The sequence below is a fragment of the Pipistrellus hanaki genome, assembly GCF_964339955.1.
Source record: "Pipistrellus hanaki genome assembly, chromosome: 13".
NCBI classification, from domain to species: Eukaryota; Metazoa; Chordata; class Mammalia; order Chiroptera; family Vespertilionidae; genus Pipistrellus; species Pipistrellus hanaki.
In genome coordinates this window covers 18,277,325-18,297,305 of record NC_140515.1, presented here as the reverse complement: position 1 = coordinate 18,297,305, position 19,981 = coordinate 18,277,325, and the positions used below count along the sequence as shown (strand labels likewise).

The 19,981-nt window shown below is 40.0% G+C and overlaps 1 protein-coding gene across 5 annotated transcripts in view; it reads right to left on the bottom strand.

Moving 5' to 3' along the window:
• CFAP20DC (CFAP20 domain containing) overlaps positions 1-19,981 on the bottom strand; it is a 207,591-nt gene that overhangs the window by 46,929 nt on the left and 140,681 nt on the right. For 4 of the 5 annotated variants that reach the window (XM_084903147.1, XM_084903143.1, XM_084903144.1 and 1 more), the window contains one exon: positions 6,061-6,264. The exons of the other annotated variant lie outside the window; for it this stretch is intronic. In XM_084903147.1, coding sequence (XP_084759273.1) covers positions 6,061-6,264 — 204 coding nt within the window. The remainder of the gene's footprint in view (positions 1-6,060; positions 6,265-19,981) is intronic. 5 annotated transcript variants of the gene reach the window in all.

Sequence of the window (19,981 nt, the reverse complement as noted above, 5' to 3'; positions counted from 1 at the left end):
GCTGATGAGCAAAGAAATGGAACAGATTCTAGAAACTCAGGACCTCGTCCTTTTGGTGGCGCTGTTGCTATGCACTAGTGTCAGAAAACCACTGTCACAGAAAACTAACTACCACTAAGCACAAAAGAAGCTCTGCTTTTCCATGATCAAGCTGCTAGAAATTTGGGGGTGAGGGAGAAAAGTAAAGGCTAATTAAAAGAACAGGAGATAAGATAATTGTCATGTTAAAAGGTAAAGACAATATTTTCATGTTGTATGTAAAGTCTTATGAAAATGGCAATCAAGTTGCAAGGTTAATCAAGACCATAAATAACTTGCCACCATATGCTTGTAATTTTATTAAGTGCGTTTTGCCTCGTGTTCCTCCAAATATGCTCTGCAATATGCCATTTGATGGACGCACGTGTTGAGTTTCCCTCTCTCTCTCTCTCTCTCTCTCTCTCTCTCTCTCTCTCTCTCTCTCTCTCTCTCTCTCTCTCTCTTTTTAAATGAGCTGAGGGCTAATGTACTTGGTTACAGGAATTCCTCTTAACTTGAAGGAATGGTGGCTTTGAGAGCCTTGCTTGCTTACAGGCTTGCATGCCTATGAGGCATGCTTTTCCAGAATATAGGTTATAGATGGGAGAGAGAAATAATGAAATAATGAAAGAATTGATTTGTAAAGTTCTGAGGGGGTCGGTCTGGATTCTAATGATCAAGGTCATATTACAAGAACAACAGAACCTCTGCCCACCCTTACAGCCCTCAGTGGTCATAAAAAAGGGAAACGTCCTAGAAATCTTTTATGATCGCCCAAGTGGCCCTTGGTGAAGCGCAGCTCTGGGGAGCAGCAGTTATAGTTAGCCTGAGTGTCCTCTGTTAGGCACAGGACACATGCACCCCATGCTCTCATTCAATTTTCATCATGCCGAAACGAGGAAGGCTCTTTATTATTCCCATTTTATAGGCAACTGTACCAGTAAATGAGCCAAGGTTGTCTGATGCAATCTATATTTTGGTCATCACATGAACCTGTCTCCATTAATAACTCATTTTTTAAAAAAAGAAACACACACAGACACACAGACACACACACACACACACACACACACTCGATATGGTTTTATGCATTGTCAATCAAAATCCCTCACCAAAATAAAAAGCACTTAGAACTCCATTGTAACCAACTCCTAGTGCCCCTCCCAAGCTTGCCCAGGCCCAGCTTATGGCTAAATCTCATGAGGGCTACTCCTGACAGAAACCCTCCAAAATTGATGAGCTGTAGCTTGGTTTCCACAGAAGTTGTAGAGTATTGTTTTAATTGAATTTAGTTCTAAGTTAGAAACTTTGAAAAATTTGTCTGTCAAAGGCCAGGGGATTCTCAGCAGGCTTGATTTATTTAGCACGAGAAGCCAACAAAAGCCAATCTGCTATGAGAAATATGGTTACATTAAAGTACTCTTTAAAATGACTAATTTATAACATCTAAACACCATTTAAACAGCACATATTACTCTGAACTGTACAGATGCTGGGGGAAGCTGAGGAATCAAAGCTTGTAGTAAACACAATAGACTTTGCTAAAGACCTCATTCTGGTTCCAGACTGCAATGTGTGTGAAGTCCTGAGATAAAAATGCTAAACTGAATGTGACCTGCCTAAATCTCCTTTTAAAATTATTGGTCATTAAGCCCTGTCCAGAGGGAGATTTCTCCTTTATGTGTATATATATAATACCCATTCATCAAATCTGGGATGTAAACTATTACCTGCCTCTTTAAGAATTTATTTAAGCAAAGAAAAGCTAATTTATTTTAAGATTTGGATAAAAACTACTATTTTAGAGTAAAGAATATTTTAATATTATTGATTGATTGATTATTCAGCCAATGAGTAACAACCAGCCCAGACTGAGTGTGACCTCATGCCAGGCTCTCTGCTCAGCATAGTCCTGCCTTCAGGGAGCTTACAACCAGGTGTGGGGGATGCTGGCCACAAGCGTACCTGATGTGGTCAGTGCTATCGTTGAGCCTGAAGGCAATGGGAACCCAGAGAAGAGATAGTTCTGTGCATGGTGGCTGAGGGTCAGAAGAGTTCCATGCGGCAGTGACACTTGAATTGGGCCACAAAGAGTGTTTAGGAGAAGAGGGATGGATGGTCCCCAGGCAGAAGGAAGAGGCATGAGCAATGGCATGATTGACATGACCTGGATGAAAGGCATAGCAGGCTGCACAGTGTAGCTAGAGCGTGGAGTAGTTAGTTCCGTGTATGTGGGGTGGGAAGTGGGTGGTGATGTTGAGACAAGGTAATGAAGAAACAAAGGTACAGCCATGAAGTTATCTTGTTAAAGGAGAGACTCCACCCTCAGTTCCACAGATTTTACTGCTGATCCTTTTCGAACTTGGAATTCCTTTCTCTTTCTTTCTACATGGTGAGTTTGCATGCATTCCTTTTAAAAACATTTAATTAATTAATTAATTAATTAAATTTTGTTAATTCTCACCTGAGGATATTTTTTTCACTGATTTTTAGAGTAGAAAGGAGGGAGAGAGAGAGAGAGAGAGCAACATCGATGTGTGAGAGACAAATTGATTGGCTGTCTCCCGCCTGTGCCCTAAATGGGGCCAGGGATCGAACCTACAATCCAGGTACATGCCCTGGATTGGGAATTGAACCCAAGAACCTTCAGTACATGGGTCCACACACTAACCAGTGAACACACCAACCAGAGCTGCACTGGTTCTTGAACTCTGGTTAAACGACACTTTTTTAAATGTGAAGCATCCCTGAAACCAACACATAGAATGAATGTTCCCAGAACTTTATTCTGTCATCACTTGTTCCCAAAACTCTATTCTATCATCACTCACTACCCTGACTGACAGGACTCTGCTTCCCTGCAGTTTGGTGAACATCTCAAGGCAGGTAAAGCTTTATTTGTATCCCCAGCATAGTTCACAGCATGTGGTACCACTCAAACAAAATGTGAAATGAATTGATGTGACACAGACAAGCTAGGCTGAAATGAGAGTCACCATGGAGATATTCCTGGCTGAATATGGAGAAAGGAAGTTATGTCTCTCATGAGGCCTATAGAAGGGCTGCAGAAGACTCTGGAGCTAAGTCTTGTGGGATAAACAGGTATAAGGTACAAGGATATGTGCAGAGTGCATTTCCGGACTCACAACTGGGACTAAAGCTGGGAGTGAAAGGTGGGGAGCAGTGAGAGATGAGACGAGAGGGGGGAAGGTGTTAGATCATCGGGGACCCTGCAGGCCAAACTAGAGGCAATGGGGGGTTATGAAAAGGCTTGATGCAGGGAAGAGATAAAACAGATCTGGGCTTTAGAAAGATCACCAATGTGAATAATAATAATAAAAATTACCACTAACGTTAATTTATTAAGTGCTTATTATGCCTCAGATACAGTGCCAAGTGCTTTTCCAAGGTCATAGCTTGGATGTGAACCTTGGCAATACGTTTTCAGAGCAGATGCTCCTATCCATCAGGCTATGCTGCTTGGACTGGAGATACAGAGATATTGGGAGACTGTTGAAGGAATTTGCATAAAAAATAAAGTGCCAAGGTTATGGTATAAGTAGGGAGGATCAGGAGGTAACGGGAAGAGGTGAGACTCAGGATTTGGAGACCAAGTGGATGTGGACCCCAAAGTAGGGGGAGGGGTCCTCCAAGTTTCTGGTCTGAGTGCCAGCCTGGATGGCAGCCATCACTGAGCTACAATAGAAGCAGGATATTACTGAGATAAATAAAGTTATGAGTTCTTTTGTTCTTTTTCACGGTCCCTGTACAACTTCTAAAGGGAAAGGTATGAGCTCTCAGAAAGACCACAATAGTTCTTGTAAATTGCTATTTAAACTCTCTATGAGCAACAAGATGCAGTTCATTAAGAAATGTAATTTTCCATTTGGTGATAGTTCTGATATTGAACTTGATGCAGTAATAAACACATCTTATGAATACCAAAGGTAGGCTTTTCAATTATTTTCTCTATCTAAAATATTTCTATTTTTCATTTGGTCAAATAGAGGGGTTATTAAGTTCATTATCAATGATGTTGTTTTTGGCCAAATACTTTTAGAGAGGAGTAGTTGTCATGCATGAGGATTTCAGTCCTTGCCAGACAGGACAGTGATGATGAGAACAGTGTATCCAGGGCAACCGAGAGCTCAGCCTTTTCAGTCCATAAATAAGCATTCCTCAGCTTGCCCTTTGTAATGCTGGCCTCCAAGCTGCTTCATGACGGAAGGAGCTTGTTCAGGAGGCCACTGTTCCCTTTCTTTCTTTTGATTTAAATAAAGCTGATGAATGTTTTATAAGAAAGTCAATGTTTCAATGCCATTGTAAATAGCATTAGCAAAAATCTACAACTTAAACTGATGCTTTTAGCGCTGGCTGCAAGGGTACTGTGAGTACCAACCAGCACACAGGGTATTTTTGCTGCATGGGTACTCTTTGGTACTAAGGCTGCTCCAGCCATTATGCATGCTTGGACATTCAATTAATGAAAGCACAATTAAGGCAAGAGAAACCTGGAGGGTGGGCAAGGTGAGGAAAAAGAACACTAATGAAAATTGAGCACCATCTCAGGCTACACCATCCCCGCCCCTCACCCCCACACCTCCTTAGAGTCAATTTGAATTCCTCCTCCATGAAGACTTTTAAGTCCCTCCAGAGCAAGAATTTCACCTTCTGCTGGATATTGGTAGCACTCATTAGACAAGTGAGCCACATGGAGAAGTCACTGGCTCACGGCGGTCAGGAGCTCAGACTCAGGAGTCATGCCACACTAGTTCTGAGTCTCTTTACTCAGGACCTCCATTTTCCCACCTGGAAATGGCCTTCCCAGCGCTCACCACAGGAGACAGCAGTGAGGAGGAAGTTAGGTAACACCTGTCAGGCCTAGTGCCAGGGCCTCTGAGATTTCTAAGATCTACAAAGATGTTGGAAACTTGGAAAAAAGTTGGCTTTAAAATTCAAAAAGAAAATTGTAAAATTAATAAATATTTAATGAAATACTTAATACAGACGTTATCAATTGCCAACTACACTAGAACTCAATCTTTATATATTTTAATACATTATATAAATATGAATCCAAGTTACACAATTTTATATTTCCTTTCAAAAGTTGTTGTTGGATAAAACGTTTACTGTTGGATTAAAGTGTATTTTAATACGTTTGATCCGATGTTGAATGTGGCCTTATATGTAAATGTCCCTTGGACCTAGCTAGGTCTTAAAATGTCTCTAGGTGCTTAATAATTATGACTTTTATAGAAAATGATTTATTATTCTGCTTCACAATAGTTCTTGTGCTGTGCACACTGTTGAAGCTTCAGCTTTGTAATTCCGATTAAGCCAGAAGGTCCCGTAGGACAGTATTGTGGGGAATGGACCTAGTCAGAACACTGGGCTCTGCTCTGGGGTCCAATGCTGACCGGGGTGGAAGGTGGGCCTATTGTAGTTCTTTCACCTGAAAACCAGGAAGACTTTGAGCTGCTCCGAGACCTCTGCCGTCCTAGTGTGGATGCTGGGCCGTATTAAAGTGCTCCACCTGTGTGAGCAGATGGGCAACCAGGAGCCCCTGAAGCAATCCGCAGGCCGATCGTGCCCTCCAGCGCAGGGAAGAGTCAGTAAACATCTGTGGTTTCTACAGAAGGTTCTTTTCTGACCTTGCAACCAAGCAGTCCTTAGAATATTTATAGTCTCTTTCTATTTGTTCATTCATTGAACAAATATCAACCCTCCTGTGTGCCAGGGCTTGTACAAGGAGCTGGGAATGCAATGGGATATCTAGAATCTACAGCTAAATCATTCTTGTTTCTTTCAGTGTGTGGTTTTATATATTAACACACAATGAGAATGCATTATTTGAGGCTAACTAAGACAATTTAGAAAAGTCATTGCCCCCACACCTGCCAGACACTTTCTGAATGGGCTCTGAGTGTTGCTCATAGAGAGGGTACTTGTTGGGCCCTGGTTTTCCCAGGCAAGGCGGCTTTGTAAGGAAGGAGCTTGCTCCTTGTTAGGGCAATCAACAGACCAAAGCCCGGGACTTACAGGCGGCAGGCAGGAGTTCCAGGTGGTGGTGTCGTCACTGCTGGTACTGATGCTGACATTACAGTTGTCCACCTGGGAGGCACTCAGGCCATGCGCAGCCCCCGGGTCCTCCAGATCATCATTCTGCTGCTGCCGTAGGCTTGCCAGCATTTGCAACTCAGATTCACTCATCTGGCTGGGCTGGTAGTTTCTCCAGTCGTATTCCTGACCAAGAAGGGAAAAAGGTGACAGAGCAAAGGGTCATTTGGCCTTTCTTAATTTTATAGGCTATCATCAAGCCTTACCGCTGCTATGGCTCCCCAGTGACAGAGGTCATGCCTTTATTGATGCCTACCTGCCTGACCTTGTCTTTTTGCTCCTGACATGTCAGCCACACTGTGCTTCACTAAGATTCTCTAAAACACCAATGTCTGCATTACTGCCTGTTCCCATGCCAGTCGCTGGGCCCCATCTGCTGTCTAACTCCAAGGTGTTTTTTAGTCCCAAATTATGTTACTACCTTGAGGAGGCCTTTTCTGACAACCACAAACTGGGTCAGCTCCTCCACGTTGTGGGCTCACACAGAAGCTTAAAGTGCTCATTTTTAGCATCTATCATAATTGCAGTTAGTAATTGGTCTTGGCATTCACAGGTGGTCTATGAGCTCCACAAAGACTGTCTTACTCCCACTATACTGCCCATGTCTGATGCTCAACCACTCTTTGAGGACTGACTAAATAAACAAAAATTCAAAGCAGTTAAAAAAAGAAAAAGAAAAATCACTTCCCATAAAAATGCCCACTTTATAAGACATTGATGAATTTCATCCTTGTTATCATGACCAAATACATTCAATTTACAGTAAGACTGAGCATGACTAATGCTGTCAAAAGTCATCAAATAAAATATGAACTTAAGATGGGAACATGTAAGTCTGAAAGCCAGAAAGACCTCACAGCTATAATAAACACTTTTACTGATATGGACTTTACTATATTAGTGCATGAAATCTGTCAGGCACAATGCCCCCCACCCCCTCTAGAATAGTGCTACAAATATTTAGAGGCTAATGTAAATATTCTTTTACTGTACAGGGAAGAAACTGGCATATGGAATTTTTAAAACCTTTCCTTTCTCTCTGGCCTAAACCAGATTTGATAAAAAATGTTAATTTCAACATTGCTGCCGAAGCCGGTTTGGCTCAGTGGTAGAGCGTGGGTCTGTGGACTGTAAGGTCCCAGGTTCGATTCCAGGCAAGGGCATGTACATTGTTGCGGGCACATCCCCGGTAGGGGGTGTGCAAGAGGCAGCTGGTCAAGGTTTCTCTCTCATCGACGTTTCTAGCTCTCTATCTCTCTCCCTTCCTCTCTGTAAAAAATCAATAAAAACCAACCAACCAACCAAACAAACAAACATTGCTAAGTGTTAGCATCATATATGAATGAGCATTGTGATGTACACCCAGGCCATGAAATCTCTAACAGGAGAGTTCATGAGCACTTGATAGCTTTGAGATTTTTGGGACAAAATAGACATAATGAAAAGATGAACAAAATTTATATTCCAATGAAAAGCACTAAAAAGAAAAAATAGGGAACTATAAATAGTTTAAATAAAAAAAATTGGGGAGAAATAAATACAAGAAGAGATGCTCAACATCACTGTCATTATTGAAATACAAATCAGCACCACAATGGATACCATTCAGATCCACTAGGATTGTTATAATACAAAAGACAGTGTTGGCGAGGACACAAAAAAACTGGGATCCTCATACACTGCCGGTGGCAATGTAAGATCGTGCAGCCACATTGGAAAACAGTTTGGTGGTTCCTCAAAATATTAAACCTGGGCCCATGGCCCAGCAATTCACTCCTAGCTATATATCCAAGAGAACTGAAAACATGTATTCATATAAAAACTTGTAAATGAATGTTCATAGCAGCATTATTCATGGTAGCCACAAAGTGAAAACCCCACCATGTCATCAACTGATGAAGGGATGTTTGTTTAGCCATACAATGGAATATAATTTAGATATAAAAAATAATGACGTACTGATAAACCTTGAAAACATTATACTAAGTTAAAAGGTCCTAGAGTATATAAGTCCATTTACATGAAATGTCCAGACTGAGGAAATCCATAGAGACAGAAAGCAGATTTGTGGCTTGGGGGAGGAGAGGGAATGGAGGGTGACAGCTAATGGGTATGGGGTTTCTTTTTGGGGTGATGCTAATGTTCTGAAATTATGTTGTGGTGATGGTTCCAGAATTTTATGAATATACTAAAAATTCCTGAATTGTATGCTTTAAAAGGGTGAAATTTATGGCATATAAGTTATATTTCAGTAAAAGAGCAGTCTGTAATCACATGTGAATACAAGACCAGTCACTTGACTTTGGGCTCAACAGTGATCAAGTGAGTTGCTGTTCTTCTTCTGAAAGAAATGGAACTAAATGTTCTCATCTGTCAAACAGGTATTAATATGTGGTATAATTAACCCATCATTTAATTTATTTATTGACTCCACAACCTATACTGTGCCCGAGGTATACCCCACATGCTAGACTGGAAAAACAAGAGAGAATGGGGCAGTGGATAAGCCAGCCAGCTCCATTCTGGGCCCTAGTTTCACCATTTACCAGTTGTACATGATGGGGCAAATTACCTAACTTGTGCCTAGTTTCTTCACCTGCAAAATGGAACCATAGTATATACCTCATGGAGTTTTTGGTTCACAAAATGAAATACTGTATATCAAATGCTTAGCACAGTATCTGACAAACTAAGGGTCTTCAAACTTATGATTTGTACTTTTATCAGAAAGTGTTTGAATATGTACTTTCCAATATGTAGGTATATATAAATTAAATACATGTACAACTATATTAAAATAGCATGTATAGTATAAAACATACATAAAATTGAAATGAAAATGGTTAGGCTTAAAAAAAGAAATGGAAATAGTTAAAACATTTTCTTCCTGAAGCCCAATGGATTGTTTCTGGCACATCTTCTAGCGTGAGCACAGTTCTCTTAGGAGACCACTGAGTTGGCAATCAATACATATGCTCCTATTATTATTAATCTTTCCTCCCATTTTCTCTGTCCCCCTTCGTCCAGTCATTCATCCATCCTGTGCTATGCTGGGACCTGGAGTATAAAAAAAAGTAAGACACACACCTGTCCTCATGAAGCTCAAGTCTAGAAAGGAAATGTACTCTGATCAACACTACAACAGCGACATGTCTAAGAAGCAGCACAGCCGGACTAAGTGCTCAGGAGATTCAGAGTCTCCCAGAAGTCAACAGTAGCATTTGAGAGTAATTCAATTTATTGACAAACGGAATGGGCAGCCTTCATAGGGAGTGAACTCTCTGTACCACCCACAGAGATGAAGCAGGGGCTGGGGAAATAATAGCTGGCTGCAATACTGCAGTAATCTGGCATGGTGAAAATGGCTTGACATGTTAATCCATTAATTTATTCCATAAATGCTTACTGAGACCCTGTTATGTGCCGGGAACTGTTGGTGCTAAGTTTGCTTAGAACTCTGTATTTCTATGACTTTATGTCATACAGTAATAATGTATTCTGACAACACCTTGGAAGGGGCAGCCAAAATTGAGCTGAGCCAAAGAAGTGACTTTCTCCAGGTTCATGAGTAGAGCAACTGGTGGCAGAGACAGGTAATTAACTTAGTCCCCTGATACATTCTTGATTTGCAATCTCTTAAACCATATCTAAATCACCAGAAAGGCTAAATTATTCACTTTTTAAAGAAAGAAGCGCAATAAAGTCTTCGCATTAAAGTGTACTTCAGCCACAAGATGTCATCTAACTAAATTATGCAACTGCTGAGAGGCAAAGTGCTTTATGAAATTCTATCTCTGAAAGTCTCAAAATGCTATGTATAATACAATTTCATCTCAAAATATCCTTGTAAGAAAGAGGGGAGACTTTATCAATCAGATGTTTTAGGAACAAGGTAATAGGCACGGGGCTATATAAATCAGCTGTGTTCAGATCCCACGCAAGCCCTTCCATCATGAAGCCATTCAAGTCTTTTGTTTCTAAAGACATTAGTAGGAGCCTAAGACAGTGAAGATGCAAACACAAGGAAGATGTGGCCCCTGTTCTCACAGGCCTTCCAATCTACTAGGACAAAGCTATCAAGAAATGTGCATAAAATAAGGACATATATCTGAAGTATAGTATTAATAATCAAACAGAACCCCGATAATGGTTAAAAGGAAAATAACTCCAGCAAAATCATAAAATACAACAAACAAAAATAACCTTTCAACTAGAGGCCCTTCAATCTCTCGACTAGCTTAATCAATCAAACATCTACCCACAGAGTTTTGTGAGCCTCAGATAGGAACTGTGGGAGACAGAAGGCTAAGTTTCCAATGGTGGCATAGAGCCGAAATGAGACATAGCCATGGTTAATACAATAGATCAGATGAAGAACCTCATTCTATCCCACAAGGATGGGAGTGTAATAGAATTGGGAGAAAACTGGGTCGCTATTCTCATTCTGGAACCTGTAAAATCTCATTCTCTCCTTCTAAATCAGGTTTGCACCGTGACAGTGCCTGACACTCACGCATAGGGAACATCATGTAACAACTCTTAGTAAAAGGTCTATAAGCAATCGCTGACTATGTGAATTCTTTTAAGTTACAGCAAGACTCTAAGGGATGGTGGGTGTTAGCGTAGAATACAAAAGGCAATGTGAGAAAAGGGAAATAGTCAGAGTCTGCCATTCAGAAAAGAGAGTTCACTTATAAAATCAGTGAAGGCTTCATGAAAGAGACTTAATCAAAATCTTATCAGACCAAATGGCTTCCACTTTGTGCCCAAGTCTTATGAAGAATCTAAGATACCAGTTTCCAAATGGAAATTGCAAATGTTACAAATAGTAGAATGGATGGTGTGAGAATCCGCACAGTAAAACACTATAAGCAATAAAATGAGTGATATACTGAGTCTCACAAACAAGATGCCAAGTGAGAGAAACCAGACACAAGAGAGTATACATTGTGAAACTAGTCTTGGGAGTCAGGGGCAGGCTGTGAGGGGACAGTGACAGAAGGGGGTGAAGACAGGGAGGGAGCTCAATTAGGCTTCTGGGGTGCTGGTATTGTTCTCTTTCCTGATCTGGGGGATGGTCACTAGGACTTGTTCAATTTGTGAAACTTCTTCAAAGTATGTGTTTTCTTCTTCAGGACCAACGAGAGCAGGAAAGTCTAAGACTTTCCTGAAAAGTGATTAGTTGTTTATCATTGGCACTTACTCGGGGCTGTCTCAGTGAGAAAACATGTGGCTGGGGTGTCAGTACCATTGGTAGTTCAAATTTGCATTTATTATTAATAAATATGATGCTGTAATTAGAAAATTTTGGAAGTTTTTTGAACTCCCAAATGACAGCAAGAAAAGTAGAAGTCCATTTTCCAAAGCGAATTTTAAACTTTAATTTGCCTTTAATTTGAAGATTAATGTCCTCTCTATTGCTATTTACTGACAGTGTTTAATTGCTATGCTGATATTTTAAGTAATGGCTGATAGTAAATTAGTGATCCAGGGCATCTCTTTGCCAGCTAGCGCTCCATGAAGACTTGTCCTAATTCCTGAGGTATACACCCCACACAGCGTTTGATATGATTCATTGGGGACGCAGCCCACTGACAACAGAAGCCACAACATGAGCTGTAAGTGACACATACTTGAGGACATTGCTCATGCACAATGTATGGCAGCTTGCAGCATGTGTTTTAACAGGCAGAGCGATAAATCAAAACTCAAAGACCAAGCCAAGGCACAACTTGGAAAACTTTGCTAAACTTAAGGGATGGAATTTACACAGACTAAATCAGGAGTCAGACTGTTAGAAAGAACCAACTTTATGTCAATGGCATACACAGGGCAGGCTTACCCAACTTCACTGCTACCTCTGAAATGTGTTTCACAAACGTTTCAGCTTGAGACCTGGAGACACTTCACAATCCCTGACTCAGCCTGTACTTCACTATCACACACTACTCTCTTAAGAATGTCTCAGGTAGAGAATTCTTGGGTAATTAAACCCAACAGTGGCAAAATTCCTTGCAAAGAGAGTCCTTTTTATCTCATATATGTGGATCTCTCTTCTTTTTTGGGGAGCGGGGAGAGAAGAATTTTTTTAAAAAGATCTTTATATTGATTTATTATACTTATACAGACTATCCTTTTAATCTGTGACCTAAAAATGAATAAATATACTTCCATACAGTTTGCCTTGGTAGTCAGAAAGCTAATTTCAGGAGGGATTCTCTGACAAATAAAGCTGGACTCTTATTAACCTAAAAGAGTTGATAAACAATTAGTAATTTCTCAGCACCTATTTTCTGAGTTCAAGGTACCCCATGATTTTCACAATAAGCTAGAGTGGAAGGAAGCTAGTAAAATAAAAGGGAACCGGTTTTATATTACATCCAAGGATATCCCTTCTACAAGGCGACTGTAGCCTTGTGCATAGACAAGCATAGTAGCCATTCAATAAATGATAGATTAAACTATTATTTAAAGAACCTGGAGGAAAACAATTTCTGAGACTTCTCAGAGAAATGAAAATAGCAGAGGTAAGCCAACTGACACTCTTAAGTGGAAAGGTGATAACATTGGGTTTGAACTATTTGTGAATGTAAAAGCCTGCTTGCGATACAGTGATGACAGACCAACACCTGTGCATGGCTTCTGCACACTGAAATACTGCAGAGCTGCACATGGCAAGAGAGGTGATGTTGTCACAGGAACACAGAATTTAATTCGGGGTTGGATGACACTCTTCAGTCACTTTCTAGATGTGAACAAGCTAAGGCCTCTCTGCTTCCCTATCTGTTAGAAAGGAATAAGTAAGGCTCACGTGCGGAGGGAGATAGAGACTGCAGACAAAGTGAGGGGCACTTTGTAGAGGGCCTAGCATATGGCAAGTACCCCAGATCCTTAACCACCACCAAGATTCTTAACCAAAGACTTTGATCTCAATGTGTTTAGGAAATAGTCTAGTGTCTGTTACTTAAAATGGGAAAACTATAAGTCTGACTTGCTGCTATTTAAAATTAGGAAAAGCAAGACACCAAAGACAATGGATTTCTTCAATAAACACTTGATTAGTAGGATGCATCAGAACACTGGAGAACAGACGGTGAAATGTTAACAGTGTGTTGGCTAAATAACCAATGCATTTTCATTGATCCGTACTTCTGATAGTCACTTAAATTTTGTCAATTCTCTCTATCTATAATTCCTGAAACTTTTGAGAACTTGAAATTGCTTGCATACCTAGCTGCTCAGAAATGAAGACATCAAAATGTTCGGATGACATCTGTAATTCTCTATCAGTGCCCAAATTTTGGACCATAATTCCACCTTAAATTATTTTTACATACTTCTACTCTAGATCATTTTGCCTTGGTCAACAACTAAATTAGACATTAGGTACAAAGAAAGTGAAAGGAAAAAACAAACACTAGCATCAGTAGGAGTTCGGATTGAAAATATTTAAAAAGAAGGCAGAAAGCTAGGAACAAGTTCCACCTGAGAAATTTCTATGCTTTATGCCAATTCTTAATTAGTAGCACAATTGTTATTTGATTACCAAATTCTATAGCTTCAGCAATATGCCCAGCAGTACACTGACAGATGAAACTGAGATAATTACCTTGTTTTTCAGAGAAAAGGAGTGCAGTCTTGAGAAAATTTCAAATATAAGACTCTTTTCCAAAGGCTATTAATTGGTAGGAGTGTCCAACTTAATAAACAAAACATTCCTACCATGGTTAATATGGTTTATGAAATGCTACTAGTCCTGCCCTAATTCAATTCACTCTATCAATCCCAAAGCTACCCATCTACAGTTGAGCTCTGGGAACATGGTTGGCACACTGAGGGTGGTCTCTGTGGAATGACAGAAGAGACATCATATCCAGCTTCTGAATACTTTTCTCTCTTCAGGGTACCTCTGAGAAAATACCAATGTGTAATCGGCAGAAGTGACCCATTAATTCACTCTGATGTTAGCATTCAATTAATTTATAAATAGAGGAAGCACATATAGTTATCACTTACTGAACAGTGCCCAAAACTAGTTCATGGAATTTTACTAAATTTGAAAAGGTTTCTTCTATGTCAGCACACCAGGTAAATTGACTATACTTCTAACTACTCAAATAGAAGAAAATATCCTTTTGGATTATGGGCTAAGTGTTCTACATGTACTATGCCATTTAATACAACAATCCTACAGAATAAGTATCATTTTCTTCAAGTCTATAGATAAGGTAACTGAGGCTCAAAGAGGTTAAGAAATATGTGCAAGGTCACGTAAGTACAAAAAAGCAAACCACGACTCTAATCCAGGTCTGTCTGATATGAGCTGCTTCTCTAAACGAGGAAGTCCACTGCTCTTGACTGCTTGGTTTTAAAGAATGAAAATGTAGATACGCTTGATATAGAATCCTATTTGGGGAAGGCCCTGAGGGGAAAGCTGCACACCAGGTGGCCCAGAGCAGCATGAGGCCAGTGAGCACTTGGGGTGGAAGCTGCTGAAGGAGGGACAGTCACCCCTAAGTAAACATGCACCGTTGGGCCAGGGCAATGAGCAGGTGAGTAATACACAGGGCAACTGGACCCAAAGCAGGTATTTTTGCAACAATGCAGTATTGTAGCTAAAGCAAGCCAGGGGTCAGAAAGACATTTATGAATTCTTCAAACAATGGAGTATTGTTGGAATGACAGCTGCAAAGGCATACTTGAGTGGCAAATTCAAAGGAAGACAGATGGCTTTCCTTTGAACAGAGTATTATATGCCCTAGAAAACACAGAACTTTATATACTAAATGGAACAATGCTTTAAAAATTCTGAAATAACTTACAAATTCACTTTTCTCAAACTTTGTAGAACACCAATTGCATAGAGGAGTAAACTTTAATTACTTTTTAAAAATATGATGATAAATATGTCCTGCTCCACTACTGGGCTCAAGTTCCTCAAGACGGCAATGAAACTCTTCCTTCTTCATTATCCAAAGTAAATTGCTAGACCTGGAGAGTATTATGCTAAGCGAAATAAGCCAGTCAGAGAAAGATAAGTATCACATGATCTCACTCCTATGTGGAATCTGATGAACAAAATACATCCAGAGACAGAGAAGCATGGGACAGACTGTCCAATCTCAGATGGAAGGCAGGTGTGGGTGGGGAGAGAGGAACCAGGGAACTTGGATGCATATAGTGTGTTGGAAGCCTGGGTGCGGGGTGGAGGGGGCCAATGGGCAAAAACACCAACAACACTGGGAACATCTGTAATACTTTAAACAACCAAGATAAATTAACAAACAAACCACAAAGTGAAGTGCTTGATGATTAAGGGGAAAACATTATTCCATGGCCTAAGGTATCTTTAAAAGTGTCCTCCTATAGTTCAGTTTTGATTTTCAAACATGGAAATGTGAACATTAAACTCAAAAGTTATATATGAATCATTTTATAATTTTTTACCTATAAAAAGTCAGATTTTTATTTTTTCCCCTACAGAGAATAGCTGGATTTGTAATTGGTAGCTTATTTTTTCAATATGAAAATAACCATTTTTCTATAAGCTCAAACTTTTCTGGAGCCATAAAGCCTGTATATACATCTGTTTGTTTGTTTGTTTAAAGATGCACATAATGACATTTGTAGGTTTAAAATTATTCACTCAACGCCAAAACCGGTTTGGCTCAGTGGATAGAATGTCAGTCTGCGGACTGAAAGGTCCCAGGTTAGATTCCGGTCAAGGGCATGTACATTGGTTGTGGGCACATTCCCGGTAGGGGGTGTGCAGGAGGCAGCTGGTCGATGTATCTCTCTCATCGATGTTTCTAGCTCTCTATCTCTCTCCCTTCCTCTCTGTGAAAAATCAATAAAATATATTTTAAAAAATTATTCACTCAAAATTGTTTGAATGCAATTATTTATGTGGAAAATTTGAATTACCAGCTATCTACATTGTTGCAATATTACCAAGATAGCTGCACTTCTTTCTTATTAAAAATATATGAACTTGCCCTAACCGATTTGGCTTAGTGGATAGAGCTTCGGCCTTCGTACTGAAGGGTCCCAGGTTCAATTCTGGTCAAGGGCATGTACCTTGGTTGAGGGCACATCCCCAGTAGGGGGTGTGCAGGAGGCATCTGATCGATAATTCTCTCTCATTGATGTTTCTAACTCTCTATCCCTCTCCCTTCCTTCTGTAAAAAAAAAAAATCAATAAAATATATTAAAAATATATCTGAACTCTATTAAACTATGAAAGAAACATTTTAAGGAAGAATTTACCAAGTAGTTAGCAAATCAATGTCAGTAAGCATTCTTTAAGAATTATTAGTACCCTCCATATCAGGGGATTAGAAAGAAAGTTGTCCTGTACCTTCTACTTCTCCTTTCTTTCTTTCTTTCTTTCTTTCTTTCTTTCTTTCTTTCTTTCTTTCTTTCTTTCTTTCTTTCCTTCCTTCCTTCCTTCCTTCCTTCCTTCCTTCCTTCCTTCCTTCCTTCCTTCCTTCCTTCTTTCTTTTTTTCTTTTTTTTTTCTTTTTTTTTTTTTTTTTTTTGTATTTTCCTTTATCATAAAGTTGCTTCATGCTGGCACTTTGCGAGCTCAGGGATGTCCACTTATAGTTACTAATTGCAGCACTTTAATGGCTAAGTGGATGCTCAGATCTGCCTGCAGTGATCCTTGCTCAAGTTCCAAACCTAATGTCATCTTTGATTCTTCTGTTTCCTCTTCCTTAAATCCTGTCAGTCCTACCTCTCAAATATGCCAGTAATCTGCCACTTCTCTTCATCTCTACTCTGAACTATCAGAGTGATGCCTCAACTGCTCTCCTTGCTTTTGTTCCTGCTCTGCGGAGACTTTTTGAGTTGAAATGCCATTGCCTGCTTAAAACCTCCCAAAGACTCGGAATAAAGGCCACCCTCCTCACTTTATGTGCTCTGGGCTCTGTTTACCTCTGACCTCATCCTCTTGTTCTTTCTCCATGCCCATATATCCCAGTTACCATGGACCTTCTTTATTACTCAAAAATGCCATTTCAGGAGTTTTCTACCTACTGTTCCTGATGTCTAAAGCACTGTTCCCAGGTTCTTTACAGAATTGGCTTCTTAAATTACAACTCAAACCCAAATGTTACCTGAGACCTAAAGTACCACTATTCTGCCCAACTCTGCCACTCTATTACATCATCCTGGTTTTCCCCCCACACCTTTACCTATTGATAGTTTACAATCATTTTATGTATTTGGTTGTTACTGTCTGTAACTCCCAACAGGGATAAGTCCCCTGAGGAGATGGGCCTTATTGTCTTGGTCAGAATATCTATAGCACCTGGGAGAATGTCTGCCTGATAGGTGTGAATGGAAGAGGAGATGTTCTTACTTATACCAGGAGTGGAACCAGAATAGCTGTAACCCACCACCTGGAGATCCTTTATTTTGCAGGCCCAGCTTAGGTGGCAGAAACTGCCATGAACCAGTCAGCGCTCTACATAAAGGGACTACCGCTAGTCAGCCAAGATAACTTCACACCTGCATTAATATTAATATTAGATGGACTTCTAGTCCCAGGATAACTCTCAAAATTTTCATTCTGCATTAGTACATTACCTATGAGTCATACCAGTAGAATTCTTGTAGCCTGTCTGAGCTGATCATGTCTGTGCTAGAATTCAATTCTGGAGCCACACTAGTCAAAAAGTATTAAGTCTTAAATATCTTGAAAGAAAGAAAAGTTTTCCATTCAAATTAAATCCATTTGTGGAGGCAATTAGGTAAAAGAAAAAAGATCCAGATGGGAAAGAAAGTAGAACTATATTTGCAACAACATCATTTTATATATAGAAACTCTTAAGGAATTCGCAAAAACATGGAGAGAACTAATGTTCAGCAAGGAAGCAAGATAGAAAATCAATAGAAAAAACAATTGTATTACAACACGCTAGCAATGAACAAGTCAAAAATAAAATTAAGAAAACAATCCCATTTACAACAGCATCAAAAAGAATAAAATACTTAAGAATAAATTTAACAAAAGAAGTGTAAGACTTGTATACTGAAAACTACTAAAAATTGCTGAAAGAAATTTAAGACCCCAGTAAATAAAAAAAATAGCATACTATTAAGATGGCAATATTCCTCAAATTCCAGCTGCCTTTTTTAAAAACAGAAATTGACAAGTTGATCCTCAAGTTCATATGGAATCTGTGGAAGCAAGGGACTCAGCCAAACAAAATCAGGAAGAATAAGGTTGGAGGAGTTATACTTCCTGATTTCAAAGCCTGCTGCAAAAAACTGTAGTAATTAAGGCAGTGTGGTACTGCCTGAGGATAGTCATATCTATACATACCATATTTTTCGGACCATAAGACGCACCGGACCATAAGACGCACCAGTTTTTAGAGAAGGGAAATGAAGAAAAAAAGATTCTGAAACAAATAGTGTCCTAAAATATTTTATGTGCATTAAAACCCAACATCACAGTCATAAACACATGTAATCAACCCTGTAAAGTAAACAGCAGCATTTAGAACCATTATTAACAAATACAGTCAGCAAAAGACAAAATGTACTGTAAAACACAATAACGAGAGACTTCAGTAATAAATTAGAATACAGTTGAAGATTTATGGTAAAGGTTCTGCTGAGATCTACAGTACGCCTACCCAGTAGTCAAGCACGGCAACAGAGGGCGGAGAGGAATGATTGGGGGAATAGACGCGGCATTCTTCCGGGCACGGAGTACGGGCCAGCAAGGGGTACAGGCGATGATTCCAGTTTGGATTACGCAGTTACCGTACACCGCACCTGGGCTGACATGGAGATATGGCTGCAGTGAGGGCATGGAGGCTGACTACCATACATGGGAACTCCTCTACCACTCGGGGTTTACAGAGCGGGACAGACACTCTGGGCACGGAGGAATGGACAGTGGCTGCAGCAAGCACACAGAGCCGGGCAAGCACACAGAGACCACACAGAGCCGGGCAAGTAAGAAAACTTTTTTTTTTTAAAGTATATGTGTAGGCTATATTTGGACCATAAGACGCAGGGACCTTTCCCCCCCCACTTCTGGGGGAAAAAAAGTGCGTCTTATGGTCCGAAAAATACGGTATATAGAAGCCTAAGTGACTGTTTGACCAGTAGCTGTGATGTGCACTGACCACCAGGGGACAGATGCTCAATGCACAGGCAGGGAAACATGGTACAGACCGATGAATCTCAGAGGGAAGGGAAGAGTGGGGAAAGCAGGAAGAGATTAACCAAAGATCTTATATGCATACTAGAGGCTCAGTGCATGGATTCATGCACTGGTGGGGTCCCTCAGTCTGGCCTGTGGGGATGGGGCTGAAACCAGCAGTCCAATATCTCTCAAAGGGTACCAGATTGTGAAAGGTGCTGGCCAGGCCAAGGGGCCCCAATGGGGCACGATTCCGTGCACCAGATCTCTAGAAGAACAAAAAAAGAGAACTGAGAGGTCAGAAGTAACTTTGGCATGTATAGTAAACTGATTTTCAAAAAGGGTGACAATTCAATAGAAAAAAAAAAAAGTCTTTCAACCAATGATGCTGGCACAAATGAATACTTACATGCAAAACAATGAGGTTGAAGTTTCAAAATAATTAACTAATAAAAATTAACTCAAAATGGATCATAGGACTAAATTTAAGATGTAAAATTATAAAACTCTTAGACAATAACAGGAGAAAATGTTCATGACCTTGGATTAGGCAAGGATTTTTTTACATATAACACTAAAAGCACAAACAACTGAAGGGGAAAAAATAGATAAACTGAACTTCAACAAAATTAAAAACTGTTGTGTTTCAAAGGACACCATCAAGAAATGAAAAGACAACTTACAC